Consider the following 22,623-nt stretch of genomic DNA (forward strand, 5'->3'; position numbering starts at 1 on the left):
CGGCGAGTGTGTACAACAAACAAGGCACAGCAAAGAACTCGCAGCCCTTATCACAAATGGAAGCTCATGCGGTTTTGACACCTCTACAAGCATCTCATACTGAAAAAAAATGCTTTTGTCGAGTTTGTCAGATGTGGTTAATTTTAGATTAAACTCATTTCCTGAAGCGAGGGAAGGGAGGTGGGATCGCCGAAGCTCGAGTGTCGCCGCGGTGCAGCTCGGTCTTACGTATGTGAGCTTGCAGACGGCGTTGGCCTTGACTGCGATGTTGTCCTGTTTGAGCTCCTGCTTGATCTCATCAATGCAGGTGGAGATGTACTTTGCCTGAAAGAGAGAAAGAAAGAAAGAAAGAAAGAGAGAGAGAGAGAGAGAGAGAAACTCAGACAAGGTACAACACTGAAGCACAAAAATTCTGTCTGAGTAACTAGGAAGCAATATCTATATACAGCTCTCGAGAAAGATAAAAGACCACATCAAGATTTCAGTTTCACAGTTTATGGTATGTGTCAGATCAAAATCAAACTCTGATATTCTCTCATGAACTATTGACCACATTCCATTTGTTGTTCAGAACATTTGTTTGCAGGAAATGACAAATGCTGACTAAAAATACAGCACTGTCAGACACTGACTAAAGCAAACTAAAGTTTATACCCACAAATAAATAATAAATATAACAACGGATTTGCTTAGGAAGGGTTCAACAATCAATATTTGGCAGAGTAACTCCGATGCTTCTTCAAAAAATATGGGGCGGTCTCAATTTTTTCCAGAGCCGCATTATTTAGTCACTGGACTGCAGAACCGAGACGTCTTTCTTTACAACACAGTGAGCCGTTTATCATGTTTGAGCAGTAAGGAAATTGCGAAGAAGAGAGCCTCTATTCTTTCCATTTCCTAATGCAGTACCATGGGCATGACTAAATACCCTCAAACAGACAATGAACACGGATAAACAAGGGTGCACATAGGCCCTGACCTGCATGCAATCAGTCCACATTGCACACACATGCTTACGGACACACACGGGTGCTCACGCACGCACGCACGCACGCACGCACGCACGCACGCACGCACGCACGCACGCACGCACGCACGCACGCACGCACTCAAACACACACATGCGCACACAAATATGTGTGCACATTCACACGAGCACACACACATGGGCATACACACACGAACACACAAACACACACATGCATGCGTACACGTACACGTACACACACACACAGGCCTGTGTGCTGCCGGTCATGTGCCTTCAGTCATAAGACATCAAAGTGACAGGAAGGGAGGCCGGGAGAAATTGAATTTGTGAGCGGAGAAGCGTCTGGTGAAAGGGGCGGGCGGAACGGGGCAGAGCAGGAGCCACTTTTTTTTTTAAATCACCAGATGGTGGCGCTCATCTCCACACCGTCCCATTCATTCACAACCTCCGGCCACTGAGACGCACTGAGACGCACCATTACATTACATTACAGGCATTTAGCAGACGCTCTTATCCAGAGCGACTTACACAACTTTTACATAGCATTTTACATTGTATCCATTTATACAGCTGGATTTATACTGAAGCAATTCCGGGTAAGTACCTTGCTCAAGGGTACAATGGCAGTGTCCTTACCCGGGAATCGAACCTGCGACCTTTCGGTTACAAGCCCAGTTCCTTACCCACTGTGCTACACTCCGACCAAGAGGCACTGAGACGCACCAAGAGGCACTGAGATGCACTGAGACGCATTGAGACGCACTGAGAGGCACTGAGACGCTGCTCCAGAGCTGGACTCCAGCGCCGAGGCCTTTCAGGTAACCATGAGAACAACAGGCTCTCTCCGGCAGACAGACGAGTCTGCGGGATGCCCAAGCCCCGCCCACAGCTCCGGCGAGAGTCACGCTCTCCTTCCCTGCACCTCCTTTCTGAACCTCTCTCTCCACTGCGAGAACTACGAGCGGAACCACGACACCGTGACCTCTGGGGGACAGGAGCCGGGCAGAGCTCTGGGCTTGTGCTTGTGTTGCATTCGTCATCACAGTACACTTCCCATCTGTTTGCTGTGATAGAGCCCTTATTACTTTCCTGTTACATTCATTCTACTTTACACCAGGCCGGCCAGTGGAGGATGAGCTCCCCCTCTGTAGCCGGGTTCCACCCGAGATTTCAACCCATTTTCTTCCCACCGGGGAGTTGGTGGGTTCAGGCCTGGTTTTTTCTCAGTTGTCCTTCTGTTTCTCTATAAAGCATCTCTGTGACCGTTCTCTGTAGAAAGCACTACACAAATTAAATTGCTTTGATTTGATTTTGTCCAATCACATTCATTTCCAAGACTGCAGACGGTAGGAGTCTGACTACAGCAGAGGAGTCGCTCAGAAAGGTTTCCAACAGTATCCGTAAGAGCACGCTTCCGCTTTTGAATTGCATTTTCCCTTTATGGAGTCATCCATCAGCCCCAGCCAATCAGAAGACAGCAGACTGCAAGGGCTAACCAATAGCAGAGTGTCTCTAGGAGACGTTTGCTACCTCGGAAGTATTTATCAAGTATCTGTATGGAGATTAGCCAAACCTAAAAGCTATGCCATCCGGATGCCTGAGTCATAAGGCAGCCGGTTGCTAGGAAACGCTTTTGACGGGCAGGCTAGTGAGGTCAGCTTCGTCTTAGGCCTTGATGAACACAGCTGTACACAAGGCGATCCTCATCCAACCTGACCGAAGAGCAGGTGACACAGTACCCAGGAACCGCACTTTTAATTCCAGTCTGGGTAATAAAAAAAAGGAGTTACAGACATTACATTTATTTAGCAGACCCACTTGTCCAGTGATGGACAACATGAAAGCACAAAGTGCAGCCATAATTGCTGTCCCCTAATAATGGTGCTTAAACAGGCCCTGTTTGCCTGCCAGATTAGATTTCCAACAGCCTGACAGTGATAACCTCACCATCTGTCCCTCACGTAAAACCTGATGCTGGCTACAAAGGACGAGCAAAGGGGTGGGCTGTAGATCCCTGTTTACACACACACACACACACACACAGACACGCGCACCCACAGACAGAGACACACACACACACACACACGCAGAAGGGGCCCTCGAGAACACACCACAGCGAGGCCTGCATGCACTCACTGACAGTGCGCCCCAGTATCATTAATATTTCACAGCGTAGCCCAGTGTTCCCCAGGAGGCGAACGCCCAAACTAGGCGTGTGATGTCAGGTTAGGCTACATACTGGGGACTGTGACCTAACAAATGCAGTTACCTGACAAATGCAAGACAAGCACAGCGGATAAACCTGCCAGACTTATGCAGAGGGAAACAGACAGGAATATGATTTATGATTCATTTTTACACATGTACGGCATGACATGACATCGGAAGAGGTGCACTCAAAATACTATGTCAGCTATTGGTTTACATAAAAGAAGAAAACAGATAACCAATGAACTCAGCCAACATGAAAAGAAACAAACTGCCAACTAAATTTTCATCATCTGCTACGCAATCAAAATCTGTTTACTTATAACGCTCACAGGTCAGGTGCACTGCCCCATTGTTGACTGAATGATTTACCTGACTGACAGCACACGAAGCACAGACTGATTCAGCCTTGATAAAATAACGCATGTCACAAGCACTCCGCGTTCAAATTTAAAATTAGCACAAAAATGGCCAGCGTATTACCTTCTACTAGCCAGCTAATTCAGAAGACATGAGCAATGAACACCATATTGTCATAAGGAGAAAATTCCCTGCTGTTAAGAGCAGTTATGTTAATGTAGGCAGCAGGTCATAAGGAATGAGGTGTTCATTGTCCGACACAGTAACGACCTTGAGGGCAATAAAATGACATACTGGACCATGCTGAAGACAACACCGCACGCGAACACTTCTTAAGCTTATTAAGGGAAATCTCAGGACAGTTACTTTCGACAAAGCTTCCGCTGTGCCCAAATCCACAAAAACTAAAGCAATTCGGCTGGGCTGGTTCTGCAGCATAACACTGACAAAGCACAAGATATCAAAATTGAAGACATGAAAACATGCCCTCAAGTGTAGCATTATGCATCACGTCCCTCTACCACCAAGATCACATTAGAGAAATTTGTTTTAAAAATAAAAACAACACTGATACAATGGAATAGAATTTTGACTTAAAATTCTGATTCCAGAAGCACCGGTTAAGGAGCAGACATAGGCTAAAATCTATGCGATTTAACATAAGCAGGAAATGTTTAAAACCTGCAAAATTTCCGACAGAAATCACTCCCGCACAACACCGAGAATGGTCTCCAGCGTAGAACATAAAGTTGCGGCTCTACACTGGTTGCATTTTCGGTTGTACCGTTTGGACTTCTGTGGAAATGTGGCTAAAAGTAAAGTACTTATTGACGCAAATATATTTCATATTACATGCAATTCAACGTTAAGCCAACACAAGCAAGACACTTGAATGAACTGGACTGTGCTTTGACAGATGCTTTGCATTTGCGTGCTGGTCGCAAATAGATTGCGATCGAGAGCTCATCAGTCATTAGTTCAATAAACTGAGTCACACAGGTTAAAAATATAGTCGACCATCAACCCTTCGTTCGGTTACATATCTGGCGCACATAAGCAGTTTAAAAGGGATGTCATTTTCAGCTGAGGGACGACAACTGGAAGAAGAAGCTTATTAAGTGAAACTATTGTCATTCCCGGGGCCTACATCAATAAGCTCCGCGCGTCCAAATCTCTCACTTCTGCAATGTTAGCACTTTAATGTTAGCTAACGGTAACTTTAGCTAGTTAGCTAGCTACCTAGCTCTGATTACATCCCCAACATGCGCGTTAAACGCCACAGATTCCAGTCTGCTGTGGTGACACTATTAAAAAAATATATACACTAGTAGATCACAAACCTGGATAAAATAACTAACCTAGGCGGACCAATTGTGATGAGAACTGACAGCTCGTTTGCTAGCTAATGATATGTTGTAATGCCAAGCAAGCGAGCATTTTTTAGCTAGCACCAGTCAGCTGGCTAGTCAGGTTTAACGAATTGAGTCTTGAAACGTTAACTAGCTAGTCTATCGAAATATTTTTACAGTTCGCATTCACGAAAGTTATTATTACCCGGCTCTGACTTTACACATTTGCTTACCTAGGGAATGTTAGTTCGTTGCAAATAAAAAATACAAATAGTCGACTGGTCAGCTAATCAACTTGCTAGCTTACGTCAGTGCACTACTAGACTAGCTAACGTTACAGCAGGGGAACAAGCTGACAGTAAACCAACTAGTCTAGTCTAAATACGTTAACCTGGGAAGCCAGAGATATGTAGCTAGCTAGCGTTAGCCCAACAGCATCTTTCTCTGCATTCGTTTATTTCTAACCCAAACGAATAGCTGTTCTTTCAGTGGAATTAGCTACACTGGAAGAGGTTTAGCTTGCATGCTAACGTTAGCCAACGTTACCGGTCTAGTGTTCAACATAGTATTGGGTTTATTTGGCTGCCTTATTTTGCTGGTTCGATTCAAACAGAAGTCTAAAGTTGCGCCAATTGTTAACGTTAGACAGTATTTCTTTGACAGTTAAAAATGTAATAATGGTATTTGTCTCACCTCATCTTCTTTGTGATTTCTTATGCCACGTACTAGGTCCTGAAGGTTTTTATCGAACATCCGATCGATGCTCCCTTTAACTATCTTCAGAGCCATGACTGCAGGCGAGTATCTTGTCACTGCTGTCCTGCGTGACGGAGAGGCAAGCTGGGGTTTCTCAGGAGCAAGCCGACCCCGCTGGACAGTCTCTAACCTACGCGGACAGCGTCCTCGCCGGTGGTACCGTTTTCAAATCCAGGCCTGATGACAAGACGAGGCTGGATGGGTGGTACTGTAGCTTAAGAAATGCTAGCTAAGTGCTGATCCGGCTAGGAAATGGCTGACAAAATGGCGTCGAGTCAGCTGACAGTATGTCACTGACTGGCGCTCTGTACGCCAGAAGCGCAGAACTTCGTCAGCGCAGGCAGTCGTGCGGCCAAAAGCAGGAAACATTAGTTTGGCTTGCTCCCTGCACTTCACTGACCCACACAGTATTGTCTGATTATTTGCAGGTTGATTCTGCAGCTGCGTACAAATGTGAATCTTGCTGACTTGGCTGACGCTATTTGCTTCATACTGCTATATAATTCGGTTAAATTACATCCATGCCTGTTGCACCAAGTTGTGACTAATGTATATGATGTGCACTCATGTTCCTGTACGATTAGTGCCTATACGTGGATACAGGCAAAATAATAATCTTTACTTTGTGTGCTTTTCAGAATATAACCATTGCTTAATGGTTATTTGACCTAATTTTATTTGCTGGGATCTACATATTCGACACCAGTGCTGCTGTTCTATGTAGTGCTACATGGTTCATATTATTGCTTCTCTTGAGGTGACCATGTGTAATTTGAACAATATCCTGCGGTCGTTGGACGTGACCTCAGTGGTTGGAAATACATAATTTTTGTAGATTCTCTACTCGAGACCTTAAACCCACTGGCATGCGAACCAACCCAGTTATGCACAAGTTACCAGTCGGATGTTTCTGATACAATGCCTTTATCCTTCAAACCATCAATTGCGAATTTCCTTTCAGACACAATGCAAATGCAGAACTGAAAAAGACTCAGCTGCACATCAGGGCCAACGTAGTCCAAACGTCACGAGTTAAAACACAGAGCAATTTTCATGGCTCAAGAATCAGCCATTTTCCCCGTGCTTGTCGGATTAACATAATTGTGTTACTGGTAGCAGGCCAGAAGAGAACAGTTTTCAGACAGTTACTCCTTTCTCCTCATTTCAGGACAATGTGGCAAATGAAGTTAAGTTTCTGGGCACAATGGAGTAGGAAAATCCAATTTTATAGAAATTAGGGGGATGTAAAAAAAAAATTAAAAAATGTTTAAGTTAACCAAAGACATCTTGAGGGGCATTTCATAAGACTGCTTCTGGTGTAGCTGGTAAAGATGTGTGCCCTAAGTGTATGGCACACACAGGTATTCAAATATTTTAACATCAGTGATATAGATACTGGCTATGTCATTTCAAGGGTTGCACTAGGTGTAAATGTCACAGCCAGTTAAACAAGTCTACCAACAGGTACAGGCTCAAAGATTTCCATTATGGGGAGACTGTGTGGTGCAGTCTGTTGGGCAACTGACAGTCAATCAATATATGAAGGCCCCCCCCCCCCCCCCCAAGGCTCGGCTTCGATCCCACCAGGGCACTTTGTATACTGTGATCCCATTTCTATCTGCAATTCCACCCCCATCCCCCCTCCCCTCCCCTCCCAGCCTGCTCTCTGTCTAAAAAAATACCAAAGGAAGTCAGACCTCCAAAATATGTGTATATATATTACATGCAGAAAAGTGTTCACAAGTAGGAAGAAATGGCTCAAAAGATTATTAAATCAAACAATTATTTTTTCCATTTGGCAGTAGGCAATGAATGACCAGTAGGGCCTGTTACTTCTCAACAAATTAAAGATGCCATTTCAATGTTTATATAGTACTTGGCCCAGTATCAGGACTACTGTACTGACATTTTTATTCAATTTGCATCTAGCGATTGTTAAAAAATTTAATCTTTGAACAGCAGTAACACCATTATTTGGAGCAAGAAAAAAATCTGCAAATTTAAAAGATGCTCCAGGTTAAATGTGTGAATATCTTGTACACAACCTCTGAACAATATCTGAAAGTTTTACACTGCAAGTACCTCTTCCAAAACAATGGCTGACAGTTGAAGTGAAATGAGGACCAGAAACAAAAAAGCACTTCCAAAGCATTCTGTAGATAGAAGAGAAATGCAGTACACAGTAATAATTTGAACACATAGAAACTAGGTGTACTTCTACAAGGCAACAGGCTTGCTTTCTTGTTCCGATTAGACTGTATTAACAATCACCATTTTCTTTTTTAAAATAGTAAAGTAATATCAAAAAGGACAGAGACAAAAGCTCACAATAAAGAAATGTTCAAAATTCCATTTCATGTGGTCCAAACAAACCTTTAACTCCTTCAGAGATTTTTTTTTTTTTTTGAGGCTTCAACATTTTTTTTTTCCCTCTCTTTCTTATGACGTAGTCGACACCGACGCTCCTCACAGGGCGACAGAGCGCTGTAACAGCACAAGGGGAACACGAAAGACCGAGGAGACGTTCACGACAAAGCTCCCCCTCCTCCCTCCCTCTCTCTCTCACCTTCTCTTGAAAAGTCAAAAGTGCTCGATGCCCCTCCCCCTCAATTTAATACACAAGGCGAATGGATGCTGTTGGCTTGAAGCTGAGAATGGGGCTACACAAAGGGGAGGGGGCGCTTGCAGCTGCTGTAAAAAAAGTCCGAATGAAAGAAAAACGGTGGATAAATTGATAAAAAAAAGGTAGACGTCGGCACGGCGGCGGGACGTCCGTTTCAGCTCCCGCCGTTCGTCCGCGCCGAGTCAGCGTACTCTCCAGACGCTGCCTTCTTCAGCTCTCTGCAGACGGCGGGTCTGTCTCTGCCGTGACATCGTCGTCTGTGACATCATCAGCGTGCGCCTGCTCTTCAGCCGGGCTCCCTGGACTTGGTCTTAAAATAGGAAGAAATGCCACATATTAAATATACTAGAGAGAATGCACCTCTGTATCAACCTGACTTCATTACACTGTAACAAGACCTAGGCCTAATTACAGCAAAATGCACAACACAAGTGCCGTCACTAGGGAAACTACAAAAATGGTACACACTGTTTGAAAAAATTCATATAAAAACCTGCATTGACCACAGCATTGTTCATGTAATGTGGTTAGTATTTCCAGACACCAAAACTTTGCAGAATTGAGATTTTAATGCAGGGCTCACACACAAAACTATTTATGCTCGCATTTCTAATTTGGTGCGGTTTCTCACAAATCTTTACCTGTTAGGGGGTGGGGCTTCATGCTCCTTGTTATTCTCCTGGTCAGGTGACTTGGAAATGGATGATGATTGGCTGTCTTCTTTATTCTGAGACTCTGACTCTCCATTCACAGGTGTTGTATCTGAAAATCAAATCAATTTCAAAACAATTACAGGAAGTAAAAGATAGGAACGAAGCAAAAAAAAAAAAAAAGACACTGTTGAGCAGTGAGATGCGTAAGATTTGTTGGTCTTATGTCCTCTACTTCAGCACACAATACACTTTTTAAATTTATGGTTTGCTGCAAGACAAGGTGACAAAATATATGGGTGGACTTTTCTGAGGTCAAGACTGGCACATCACAAGACTTAAGATTTCACCGGTTCGGTGTATCACCACATTTCCTGTGTCTAACCCGCTCTCTTTTCTGGACGGCTTTTCACGGACTTTTTCCAACAACAATATTCACCTGGGGCTCTGCTAGTAGATACAGGAAGTAGGGTGTAATTAACAAAATACATCAGCCAGTAGAAGGCACAGAGGAAGTGAGAGAGAACAACTAAAGGGCCATAATGAAGGAGGAACAAGGAGAACAAGAAAAGTAGCCAGGAAGTAACCTGGAAATTAAAATTGGCTAAAAAGGAGTAGCTGTAAAAGAGCTACCTGTGTCCTGCTGCTCCTTTCCATCCCCTTCCTGGTCCTTGCCCTCAGGGTGGGGTTTCTCCCCAGACTCCGCTTTGCCCAGAACCTGTAGCTTCAGTTTGTTGTAGACCAGGCTGGCCTTTTCCATCACCGCATTGCTAGCCTTGTACCGTCGAATCTGGTAAAAAAAAAAAAAAAAAATTAATTTAAATAATTGAAAAAGTCGCACACACACGAGATGCACATCGTCACTCTGTCCTCAAACGAAAGGGAGCGCACTGTGATGTCATCTGATTCAGGGATCCGGAATCTCCGGCGAATTGAACGGAACACGTTCAGCCAAACCCAGCTCCTGGAGATCTACCATCCTTGTGGGTTCTCGCTCGAAACCTAACAAAGCACAGCTCATTCAATCCACCATCCTGTCGGTTTTCGTTCCAACCCTAACAAAGCACAGCTCGCTCAACATCTAGAGATCTCGTTGAGCTGCTAATTAGTAGAATCACGTGTGCCAACTGAGTGCTGAAATTAAGACCTACAGTACAGTAGATCTCCAGGAACAGAACTGAGCAGCCCTGATGCAAGACTTCATATCCACACCCGCTGACAAAGTGGCACAAACCTTCTTGAGTGTGGCGATCACGTCGGCGTTCTTCTGTAGGAGTTGGCTGGTTACCTGCACCGACCCCAGCTCTTCCAAGGCCCGCAGACAGCGCTCAATATCCTGGGCAAAAGAGAAGAGGATGCTGGGAAGGGCTTGTGAAGTGAGGAGAAAGGTGCGGCCAGTTAACCCTTTAAGGTGTGAGATCACAAATATGTGATTAGAATGTTCTCAACTGAACATTCTAATGCTGATGTAATAATCACTACTGGTAACTGAAATTGAGTTCTAGAGGGAGATATTAGTGAGGGGTTTGTGTGACAGCTGTGTGATGTTGGCAGGATATTATGAGATGTCACTGTGTGGCCAGTGTTTTGAGATATATATTTTGAGAGGATTGTGCCTACGACTTCCTGCACGTGAAACAATTACGCTATACACTTGTGCCCACTCAATTATTGCTCGTTTTATTTGCATAGACTGCTTTGTTGCTGTTTTTGTTGTGTTAATCAGATTAACCTACAGGGTCCAAGTTAAACTACACAGTCGTTCCCTGCACTTGGAACTGTACTTCCCTCTAGGGTTTTCAAGACACTTGTTCCTGGTTTTGGTTTAAACGCTTTGTTGTACGTCGCTCTGGATAAGAGCGTCTGCCAAATGCCTGTAATGTAATGTAATATATTGCGTGCCGTTTCAGGGATGTCTGTGTGACGTCTGTGCAATGTCTGTGGGTGTAATTAGGCCACTCACTGGATTGTCCACCTTCAGCGAAAACTTGATGTCCGAGTGGAGCTTCTGCAGCTTGTCCTCTGGGGACGGCTCTGAGGGCAGACACATGAGCAGGAGATCAAAGCAAACCCAAAACGGCAAGACAGGGGGCGTGAGTCAGCAGCGCAGCGGTTAGGGCAGCGGTTAGGGCACTTGGGCTTACAGCTCTGAGGCTGGAGGTTCGATTCCCAGGCAGGGCACTGCCACCACACCCTTGAGTGAGACAATTAAACTGAACCAGTTCTGTGAAATATCCAGCAGTGTAAATAGACTATGTAAAAAAATATATATATATAAGGTGTGTAAGTCACCCCGGGTGACAAGGTTGTTTGACAAGGCCACTCTCGGCAGCCATTTTGTTTCACCGATGCTTTGAGCCTTGCAAAGCAGGCACGGGAGCGCGCTGACCTTTTTTCTTCTCCGTCTTCTTCTCTGGGGGTCTCTCCGACTTCCGCCTGACCGGCTCACGCTTGGGCCTAGAGAGGGAGAAACCACACTGTTGCGCGGCGAAGACGACACAAGACCTAATTTTCCCCTGTCAGTTTCCATTCACATCCCACTGCTTTTCTCATGAAGATGAACAGTTTCATTAGGGGTTGATTATCAGACATAATAACCGGAGCCATCACCCCCTCCCCCCCACACACACACCAGAAGTAAACTGTGACACGTTCGTGATACTTTGCTCATCCACAGAGCTAATAATGACTGCAATAAATTAGTGGCCTGTCCAGGGTGTATTCCTGCCTTTCTCCCAGTGCACCCTGGGATAGGCTCCAGCACCCCCGCCCCCCATGACCCTGCCCAAGAATAAGCGGGTATAGATAATGGATGGATGGATGGATGGATGGATGGATAGAGCTAATGACTGCGTAAAGCCTTTCTCCAGCTTCCCACCCCAGCGCTCTCTCTCTCTCTCTCTTTTACCTGGTCCGAGGCTTCTCCTCTTTCCGCCTGGCCTTCTTCTCTTTCAGCGCTTTCTCTTTTTTATCTTTGACGACCTTCTCTTTCCGCGACCTCTCTTTCTTCTGGCTGTCCGGGCGCTTGGTGGTTTTAGGTTTCTTCACCTAATAACAGAGCGCACGGCTCAGTTAGAGACCCGAGGGTCAGTATTAACAGCCTTTAACGCTGCTGTACAGACACAGTGATAGACTGAGGACAGATGTGACACTGGTACCTAGGGGCACAAGGCCCCTGGGTTTCAGAAGGCAAACTGATAAGGGGGTGCTTATATGAAAATGAAGGAGGGAGTGACAGAGAGGAGGTCCTGCCCAGGACATAGCAAATTATGTCAATTCTGACTTTTATTTTTGCAACTGAAAATCAAAGAAGAGGAAGAGGAGTAAAGAGGAAGGCCCCTGCTCCTCAGGCATTAGCAGATGCTCTAACAAATCCAGTTATATTTACTTTTCTTTCCCTGTTTTTAACCCATCGAAAAGCTCATTTTTGGAATGTTTTTTCAAAATCCAAAGTCAGTGTTCTAGAACTCTAGAACATTGCTTTAAATCTCTAGTATGATTGTTATATCATTGTCAGAATGTTCAGTAAAGAACATTCTAATCACATATCTGTGACCTCACACCTTAAAGAGTAATATTCCTTCACATGCTTGCCTCATTTATCATTTGATTGTCACAAGGTAACAAAAGCAGTGTCCACCTGAGAGTTGAACCCGCAACCTCTAATTTGGAAGCCCAGTTTCTTGGCTGGAGCACAGCAAGGCCCCTGGGGGACGTACCTCAGCAGGAGGGGGAGAGTCTGAGTCTGAGGGGGCAGGAATGGGTGGGGGTGGGGGCTTCTTGCTCTTCTTTAAGGGGTAGTCCTCCACACCCTCGTCCGAGCTGCTGCTGCTGCTGCTGCTTCCGCTGTCCCGTCCTCCGCCCTTCTCCTTCTCCCTCTTCCTCTTCTCCTCCTCCTCCTTCTCCCTCTCCCGGAGCCTGTGGAGCTCCTCCGCCTCCATCCGCTTCCTCCGCTCCTCCAGCTCCCGCCGGCGCTCCTCATCGCGCCTCCTCCACTCACTGATGCGGTCCGGCTCGCTGTCGCTACGGACAAGAAACGGCGAGCCAACAAATCATAAACAACGCAAAAAAAAAAAAAAAAAAAACATTTCGCATTTGCCCCTGCTAGGAACAGGTAGGTTTTGGATTTGAAATATGTCCTGCCGATTATGTTTTCGTATGAATTTCACACAGATTACTTGCCTCTTTTCTACAAGGTTCATACCCTTGTCCCACCTGAAAACCAGCCTACACCTCCACCATTTTGATTGTAGTTTACAGATACATTTTTGGAAGCCATTTTGTAATGGAATGCATTTTAGTATTATTTTTTCCCCCATACTTAGCCATTGTCACTGGTGTACCACCTAGAGTACAATAAATGAGTTGTAGCGTACTAATAGTCAGAATAATAAAACTCCATACAGTGCTTTTCATGTAGGCATTATTGAAAGCACTTCACAGGTAATAAAGGCGATGAAAAATGAGCACACAAAAACTGACTTAAAAGCACAAGCTAGTAAATTTAGCAATGTACATAACACAAGAGAAACGGGGCACACAATAAAAATATCACACACGAGACAAAATTAACCGCAAATAACGGAAAGGAAGTTGAGACAGACGGGAGGGGAAGGGCGGGGCGCTGACCTGTCGCTGTCGGAGGACGAGCTGGCCGGTCTGGGAGGGGTGGGTTTGGCCTTGCGCCCGCGCGGCTTTGGGGCCGGCTTCTCTGCAGCTGTAGTGGGAGACAAATACAAATGAAAATGCATGACCATGTCTAGTGCTGATTCAGTCTGTCAGATTGCAGTCTGAACCACAGATTCATCTGCAGAGCAGGGACATGCAAATGCAAATGCAAATGCAAATGAAAATGCAAATGCAAATGAAAATGAAAATGCAAATGCATGACCGTGTCTAGTGCTCATTCAGTCTGTCAGATTGCAGTCTGAACCACAGATTCATCTGCAGAGCAGGGACACTCATATCTGGCCCTCGGGACCAGTAGTGCTGCTGGTTTTCAGTCCCCCCTGTCCAATCAGGAGACTGATTTAAACCTGACGCATCAGCTGAGTGTAATCACTGGCCAATCAGTGAGTGACATTATTGAACTATGGCCTATCAGGCAGAAGAGAAAACCAGCAGCACTGCTGACCTTGAGGGACCAGATTTGAGTTGCCCCGTGTACAATATCTGTAAAGGAAAGCACAGTATTAAGCCTGTAAGTATTATAGATTGGGCTCCTGCAATTTGTGTGGTTTCTGCATGTTATAGCCAGTATTATGCTATTAGTCTGCAGTTCAGTTGGCTTGAATCACTGCCTCCAGTTGGAACTCCCATCCCTGCCACTCATACAGAAGCATTTTCCATCCATTGTGAGCATTGGTTTAAGCATACCCCTGGAGCCTGGGCTCACAGAGACATTAAGATATGACTCTAAACAAGCGAGGCCGAACAGAGTGTCTAATTTAACTCCCCTTAGCATCAAGCACACACACCTGCAGCACAGCCAGGCTACAGCTAGGTGGGTTTAACTGACAAAAAAAGACAGAACAGCTCCATGACGACATGTATTCGCTTTCACCCGCACCTTTCTTGCGCCCCTGGGGGGTCTTCCGGGGCGGCGGCTCGGAGTCGGAATCGGATTTGGAGCTGGGCTGGGACTCCGACCCGGAGATGGCCGGCCGAGGCTTCTGGTCCTCCTCCGAATCGCTCCTCTTCCTCCCCCTCGCCCCCGCGTCCGAGCCAGACCCCGAGTCGGAGTCGGAGTCCGAAGCAGCCTTCTAGAGAGAGGTGAGAGAGAGTGGGCAAGAGGGGCGGGGCCCAATGCAAAGGGGCGTGGCCCAACACAACTGATCTTACGATTAGAGCACTGAAGCAGTGATATACCCTGCAGTTTTTCCTTGCCACCGCCATCCACAGTGTGCTTTTTTTGGGGGCTGAAGACATGTGATGAAGAGTACTGTGGCAAACCCTTCATAAAATGCCCCATACAAATCCATTCTGATTTCAGCCAAGTCCCGATACTGCAACAGTGCAAAGCGGGTGTAATGGCAGGGCGTTAAGAGCAGGGCAGAAAGGCAGGGCGTAATGACAGGGTGTACAGGCAGGGCGTAATGACAGGCGTAATGGTGGCATGTAATGGCGGTGGTGTAATGACCTTTTTCCTGCCTCTGCCCGCTCCTTTCTTCCCTCCTGAGGCCACTGGCTTCTTCTGCGGGGTGAAGTCCTGAGACACAAACACAAGAGACCGCTGGAGCTGAACACCCATTCATCCATCACCTATACCCGTTTATCCTGGGCAGGGTCGTGAAGGGCGCTGGAGCCTATCCCAGCGTGCACTGGGAGAAAGGCAGAAATACGCCCTTGACGGGCTGCAACGTGCACACACCATTAACTCATCATTCACACACACACACACATATACCTATGGGCAATTTAGAGTCTCCAAGTAGCCCACCAGCATGTCTTTGGACTGTGGCAGGAAATCGGAGTACCCACATGCAACCTCAGGAACACAGAAAGGCCCAGGCTGGATTCAGGCCCAGGCCAGACTCGAACCCGGGGCCCTTCTTGCTGCGAGGCGACAGCAGGGCAGTCTGGCCGTACCTGGTCGCTGTCCTTGCCGGACTCGGAGTCGGCGCTGGGCGAAGCCTCGGGTTCGGACGGGGAGCCGCTCTCCTCCTGGTCCCTGTCGCTGGAGGAGCCGCGCGATCGCTTCGGCGGGGGCCGCTGCAGAGGGGCGCGTTAACCGACCAATGAGAGGAGGGCACACAAAAAAAAACAATCTCCGCTTTCACAAAATCGTTACAAACTTTGCGACTGTAATGTTTCCATTCCCAACTTGTGAAAATGCACAGATCCTTTATTGGTTGGAATTGTTTGAGTCTTTTTTTTTTTTAATCAATGGGAATGGAGGCTCACTAATTTTTGCCATCAGTGCTAAGAAGAAGGTAGACAAAGTCTAAGTGTCTGCCACTTCCTGTAACATAACCATGTGACTAACTGGTATTATCTGCAGGTGATATATTTGAGGTTCTACTGCACTCTGATCTGTGGGAAGCTGTGTGAAGTCATAGAGCAGCAGTCACCTTAGGAGCAGGGGCCTTCCTCTTTACTCCTCCTCCTCCACCTCCTCCTCCTCCTCTTCTTCTTTTCTGATCTTCACTTCCAGAGTCAGAATCGACATCACTTCCTGTGTCTGCTTTCCTGGGAACCACGGCTTCCTCCTCCTCTCCCTCACTTCCTCCTGCGTTTTCATTGGTCCCTTCTTCATCGCTGTCCGAGGAGCTGGCCACCTGGGTTTCCATCAAAGGAGGATGGCCAGAATGCATTTCAGGATAATTTAACTGGGACGCATCTGCGCTTAAGTACCACACCAGGAAGGAGAGCGCTGAACTCACACAATTGCTTTCAGTTACCAGCAGTGATTGTGACATCAGCATTAGAATGCTCAGTTACGAACGTTCTAATCACACATTTGTGATCTCACACCTCCAAGGGATAAAACCAGCAGTGGAATCATACGTCAAAAATAAATGACCATCCTTCCCCATTCTATTCATGTAACATTGCACGTTCTTTGTGTTGGCCAGACCAGGGGTGATGGGGGGGCGGGGGGGGACCCTATACGATGCAGCAGTGCTGAGAGCTGGTGCAGAGGGTCGGGACGTACCGGGGGGGCGCTGTACGACGCATGCGGGTTGTTTTCGATTTCCCACAATCCCTCGTTGAAGCCCTTCCTCTTGTTGGGTTTCCCGAATCGGTCTTTGCCCTTCTCGTAGGCGAAGAGGTCCTTTGGTGCTAGGAATGCACTGGCAGGGAAAGGGGACAGAGGGCATGTATGGAGACCTTCTGTTCTGATACTCACCCCAAGCCACATCAGTCATCAACTCATCTGCTATATTACAAAATTATTCATTATATCATTCAAAATATTCAACTTATACATCACAGAGATACAGCAGACGCTGATCTAGAGAGACTTACAGAACACAGTGTCCAGTTAAACAGCTGGAAACAATTCAGGACAGCAGGTTAAGTAACTTGCTGAAGGATGCAATGACATACCATCCCCTACCTGGGAATCGAACCTACATCCTTTGGGTTACGAGCCCGTTTCGGTAAAAACCACTGTACCACACTGCTGCCTTCAAATCAAGGCTCATTTGAAGAAGCACAAAAGCCTCAGTCTCAGTGCACAAAAAGTGTAAGCACATCTTCATAATGCCAATCTGAGATAAGCTTGGCTTTCATATATTAAATTACAGGCATTTAGCAGACGCTCTTATCCAGGACGACACAACTTTTTTTACATAGCATTTTACATTGTATCCCAATTATACAGCTGGATATATACTGAAGCAATGCAGGTTAAGTACTACGCTACAGCAGCAATATGAAATGAAAGCATGGTTGCAGGTTCGACTCGCAGGTGGGGCATTATCATTGTGCCAATGAGCAAGGAACAAAACCTGAATCATGTAAATAAATCCAGCTGAGCAAATGGATTGCATGTAAAAAAATAAAAATGTAATTTTTATTCTCTAGATAGCAACTGAATAGCAATCTTCTGAATGCCTTAAATGTACATGTTAAATCCAGTAATTAATTATTAACAAAATTTTTTTAATATTCTTAAAATATTAACTGCATTAGACTTATCTGTGCTTGAATTTACAACTACAAATACTGAGTAAAAAGTAAAACTGAAGTACTTTGGAGTGCACATGTTCCATTGTTGAAAACCAATTCACTACCTTCTGCACTCTGGCGCCACCTAATGGTGGCTAACCAAGAAAGGATCAGCCATCTTACTCAAAGAAATTCTGTGCTTGATGGAAATACAACTAGCCCTGCTTTCGACAGACGTGAATGCTTGGCGTCAGAGTATATTTCTCAAAACAAATGATTTTTTAAAATTATTTTTCATTATTAATTTTATGTCGCATGAGGACGTACAAACAAAATGAGGTCCAGCCAAAATGTACTGCTACTTAATGAACAGACAAATGTGGATTACAATGTCATTATTCACCACGCAGAATTAACTCAGCGTAAATGCGGCTTACATGTCAGGTGCATGCAAAATCATAGAGTCAGAACAAAAATTCAAACTCCATGATTCTGAGCTATATCGCTCCATGGGGCGATATAGCTCAGGAGGTAAGACCGATTGTCTGGCAGTCGGAGGGTTGCCGGTTCAAACCCCGCCCTGGGCATGTCGAAGTGTCCTTGAGCAAGACACCTAACCCCTAACTGCTCTGGCGAATGAGAGGCATCAATTGTAAAGCACTTTGGATAAAAGCGCTATATAAATGCAGTCCATTTACCATTTACCATGATTCAGAAATGTATCCATATTGTGGGGCAGAAACGAAACACTATCTTGCGCTAATGTGAAAGAACAAATATATACGAAATAGGAAACTGTGCATGCTAAATGGGTTCACTGCATCACAGGGAAATAAAAATTCAATACATTCAGCCAATCAAAAAAAATAAACAAGACGAAATAGCCGGAAATGGTTTGAATTGCATTTTCACAATGGAAAAAAAGTTCAGTGAAGAAAAAGACTACTTCCTGAGGTGTTGATCACGGCCCATTACTGAGATTTTGCTACAGTTAGTGTCCACTGTAAATGTAAATTAATTGGACAGTCAGTGCATGTAGTCACGTGATGCAGTTATTCCCAGGAAGTGATGTCATTAGCAGCAGCACTCACGTTTCGTGGGTCCCAAAGAAAAAGATGGGGACTTTATTGGGAGGAGGCTTCACTGCCCCGTCGGCCACGTCCTCAATCTGAGTGAGAAACACACACAATGACAGCGGGAAAACGGTTCATAATAATGATCATTTTTATTTATATAGCGCCTTTCCGGAGCCCAAGGTCGCTTGAAGTTAAAAGGGTAAAAACTGTAAGTACAGCAGATACGGAAGGCAAAACATATACACAGGACAGCAATGCAGAACAGAAGGGAGTACAAAATATATAAACACAAACAACAAACGCACAAAGTGAGGCAAAAGTGAAGCTAAGCGTAGCTTATGCTGAAGAGGTGGTTCTTCAGTAAGGACATAAAAATTTCAACACTCTCTACTTCCTCGATGTTCATTGGAAGAGCATTCCAAAGAGAGGGAGCAGCCACAGAGAAAGCCCTGTCACAATTACTGTTGGACCTCATAACCAACCCTAGAACTTCATATCTCATGACTGATCATAGAACTTTACTGAAATGATAAGGCACGTGGTGAAATGAAATGATCCATTTGTGACGAACCAACCCCACAGGCAACAAATACAGCAGTCTGTAGGCCAATCACCACAACAAATCAGTTCAAGTAACCAAGGAGACATCCATCACGTCATCAGTATGAGGTTGGAGTCAGGCACTTATGCCTATGACATCACAATTCTCTCACAAACTAGAACGGCTAGAATCCATTTCTTTATCCAGTAAGCACACCCTTAAGAAATATGACAGGAGTATCCTTGTGTCGATTCATTTAGAACAGAAATACTGTTTTTTGTTTCTTTTTTAAAACAACACCATCACTCGTTTTAAACAACTTATATCATTTGAGGAAAATCAGGTTACATGCCGAATAGATATTGTTTGTAAACAGGTGATATAGAAAAACAAAACGGCAAGACACTCTCGTATACAGACAGCAACAAAACTCATGACAACTTTGCGCCCTCCAAATTATATCGTTAGATGATCCTGTGTGCTATACTGAGTTATTTAAACTCCACTTAGAGAATGAACACAAAGCACCCAAAAAAAAGCAATTAATAGGTCACGTGTTAAGACATTCAAGAGGATGCATGCATACCTGCACCAAAATAGCAACTTCAGGTGGCTAGTGAAGCAGAACACCGTCGTTTCACAAAGTTAAAAGTAAGGAATAGTGGCTGATCAACTTGGTTTCAAAAAAACATCTAACCTGGAAACACAGTTAACTAGCTAACTAAACGCCACGTTAGGGCAGCAGTGATGCGTTTTCAACGTTCTGGCGTGTCATTTACGGAGGGGAAAAGTCCAAGCAACGACCGACCATAGTTAACGACGGGAACTATAAATGAAAGCAATCTACATATCTGCCAGTAACTTCTAGAAGTCGAGCATAGCCACATACAACGTAGAGTATACATAAATGAAGTCCACACAACAAAACCACTAGGACGTGCACAGGTACGCGTGTATATAGATTGCTTCATTTATACATTCCAACAAAAAATATACAGCAGGACCACCGGACTATTTCTCTGTGCATCGCAGCCGGATACCTCCAAGCTAGCTAGTGTTACTGTATGCCAGTGCCACTCTCCTGGACGAATAACGAATCGTCCTCAGTGTCTCTCTACCGCCCACCCTTGTTTCTGAGGAGCTAGCTTACCCGGGCTGGCCAGTGGGGGTATCCCTTCATTTTGGCGAACACTAGGTCCCCTGGTTGGAAATTGTGCGGCATTTTTCTGTTTTTCCACGCGCTCTCTCTTCTCTATACTCCTTACTTTCCACGTCCTGTTGTCCCCGGGTTACAGGCCAACACGAGACCTGTTTAACAGCACACACCTCTGAGCGAGAAGGCGGTTGGGCTGAAGAGTAACTTCCGCCAACTCTGCCTTTCAGAACGGAAGTTCCTCCCACTTTTCGGTCATGCATTGGGTAAATAGCCTGTCACTATATATTTACAACCAATTACACTTATCGTGTTATCGACCGAAGCGATTTTCCTGTCTTGCTATTGAATGAGAGCGTATTTACTTTGCATGCCAAAATGTTTAAAATTTTGTCTTACACAATATGCTTTAAATGAGTAAAATTCGCTTGCTAAACCAGCATTCTGAACTCTACTTGTGAAAAGTGTGTATGTTGCATCCCACAGAAATGCAACTTGTTTACTGCATCTTTTACACAACACTTGCATTCATTTGCGTAAGTTCACCTGAGTCCTTAACCTATCACTGCCTCAAATTAAACCGTAGAAACTGCGGCACTCCACATCATGTAGCTGTAGAAATATCTCTGCTACCGGCAATGGACTTTCAGTCCCTTTCTCTTCTTTTGACAACCACCTCCGAGTGAAGTATGACTCCTTGCTGTCAGCTGGTGTTTGGTTCAGTTACATCTCTAAACCATCATTCCTTCACCAAATAAAAAGCGTCTACACTGAGATCAATATTGCTACCTGACAACCTCCATGACTTAATATTCTCTAGGACTTATTAGTTACTTAACACAGACAATAGCTACAATAACTGCATCAGTGAACTAACCAGTAGTACACTGACATAGTCATACATTTCTGTGTTCTTCCCACCAAACCAATATGTAGTCAACAGCTTGCACATAAGACTAGTACCAGGAATCTTACCAGGACCCGTAAAATCTGCTCACAGCACACGTGTTCCATCAACTTTGCCACGGCTGACAAATTGAAATGGATTTTAAATTCTATTACAGACTTATGATGACCAACTTCAAGCTGCTGTAATATTGTCTGACTTGTAATATTTTATTGCACTCTGACGCTGTCTATCCATATTAGTTCCTTGCCTTTCAGAACCCATCATGGTGGCACTGGCCTCGCAAGAAGGAGACTCTGGGTTCAAGTACTGACCGGCCAGGACCTCTCTGTGAGGAGTGTGCATGTTCTTCCTGTGTTTGTGCGGGCTTTCTCTGGATACGCCTGTTTCCTTCCACACCAAAAGATATGTATGTCAGGTTAAGGATACTCCTGCCGCTGCCCTTAACCAAGGCACTACTCTCAGTTTGTCCCTGGGTACTGCACTGTGGGTGCCCACTGTTCCTACAGTAGCTAGGATGGATTAAATGCAGAGGACAAAATTACCACGCAGAATTCAATAAAAGTATATCTTATCTTATCATGCAGGCAGCTCTGTAAACCATAGACTCCATTATAAAACGAGGTTGCTGCTTTCTGTTCCCTTGCCTCTCTATTCTGGAATGCTTTTCCTGGTCTCCTTGTAATTGGTTCAATCAGTCAACCTTTCTTTCATTCTCGGTAAACATATTGAGGAAACTAGCCCTCGTTTACAATGGTGCCAAGATTATAAAACACAATTAAAACAACAATAATAAAAACAGTTTAAAAAATCATTTAAAAATAAAAGAATAAGTTAAAAGAACAACACAATAAAATAAAGTAATAATATAGCTATAAAATAAATAATGTAAATAATAAAAGTTAACAAGGACAATTATTAAAAACAAAAAAATTTATTGGAATCATGGTTGAAATCAAAGACTTAAAATGACCAAGAGTTAAAACAGTGTCAAGTTTCAGTTCCTTATGTAGTACATTCAAGGTTAGAGGGGCAGAAAATTTAAAAGCACTTTTGCCCAGGTCTGAACAAATTTGAGGAACTTGACAAATAGGTTTATTATGTAACACCATGTGCTGTACTGCATTAAAATGTATTAACTTTATTTCTGTTAGGTTTGTATGTATGCTTTCCCCTGCTGTGTATGTATAATGCATGCATAAATTATCTTGGCCTATTTTATTCGATTCTTTATTCGCGTGAATTATTGTGTAGCTAATAATACACACTGCAAATAGACACCTGGATAGTTCCGAGGAATGCTATTGCATTGAATTCCTGCTATTACACTACCTGAGCGAATGGGGTCGCTGTACTGTGTGAATGATCATTTGATTAAATCTAATGTACTGTTTCCGGT

General features: G+C 44.7%; 2 protein-coding genes across 9 annotated transcripts in view; both read right to left on the bottom strand.

The window, feature by feature from the left end:
- The window catches only part of LOC118225611 (AP-3 complex subunit delta-1-like), a 31,661-nt gene extending 25,660 nt beyond the window's left edge, over window positions 1-6,001 (bottom strand). For 2 of the 6 annotated variants that reach the window (XM_035414233.1, XM_035414232.1), the window contains exons 1-2: window positions 5,599-6,001; window positions 229-324 (exon numbers count right to left, since the gene is read on the bottom strand). In XM_035414233.1, coding sequence (XP_035270124.1) covers window positions 229-324; window positions 5,599-5,694 — 192 coding nt within the window. In that variant the 5' untranslated portion in view covers window positions 5,695-6,001. The remainder of the gene's footprint in view (window positions 1-228; window positions 325-5,598) is intronic. The other 4 variants (XM_035414234.1, XM_035414237.1, XM_035414235.1 and 1 more) reach the window with 3 other exon arrangements.
- Window positions 6,002-7,359: 1,358 nt separating this feature from the next.
- LOC118226501 (hepatoma-derived growth factor-related protein 2-like) lies at window positions 7,360-20,536 on the bottom strand. Of its 3 annotated transcripts, none has more exons than XM_035416187.1 (16): window positions 20,315-20,536; window positions 18,639-18,715; window positions 16,589-16,727; window positions 16,005-16,211; window positions 15,523-15,645; window positions 15,074-15,142; window positions 14,498-14,693; window positions 13,564-13,651; window positions 12,654-12,957; window positions 11,843-11,982; window positions 11,324-11,391; window positions 10,898-10,968; window positions 10,169-10,270; window positions 9,568-9,724; window positions 8,926-9,046; window positions 7,360-8,594 (listed from the first exon to the last, which is right to left on the bottom strand). In XM_035416187.1, the coding sequence occupies exons 1-16, from the start codon at window positions 20,384-20,386 to the stop codon at window positions 8,495-8,497; spliced, it is 2,034 nt and encodes a 677-aa protein (XP_035272078.1). In that variant the 5' UTR covers window positions 20,387-20,536; the 3' UTR covers window positions 7,360-8,494. The 3 variants fall into 3 exon arrangements, with proteins under 3 accessions (XP_035272078.1, XP_035272079.1, XP_035272077.1); XM_035416188.1 differs by having other exon boundaries at window positions 14,504-14,696; XM_035416186.1 differs by having other exon boundaries at window positions 14,498-14,696.
- Between the last annotated feature and the right edge of the window lie 2,087 nt (window positions 20,537-22,623).

Source organism: Anguilla anguilla, chromosome 4 (assembly GCF_013347855.1).
Source record: "Anguilla anguilla isolate fAngAng1 chromosome 4, fAngAng1.pri, whole genome shotgun sequence".
NCBI classification, from domain to species: Eukaryota; Metazoa; Chordata; class Actinopteri; order Anguilliformes; family Anguillidae; genus Anguilla; species Anguilla anguilla.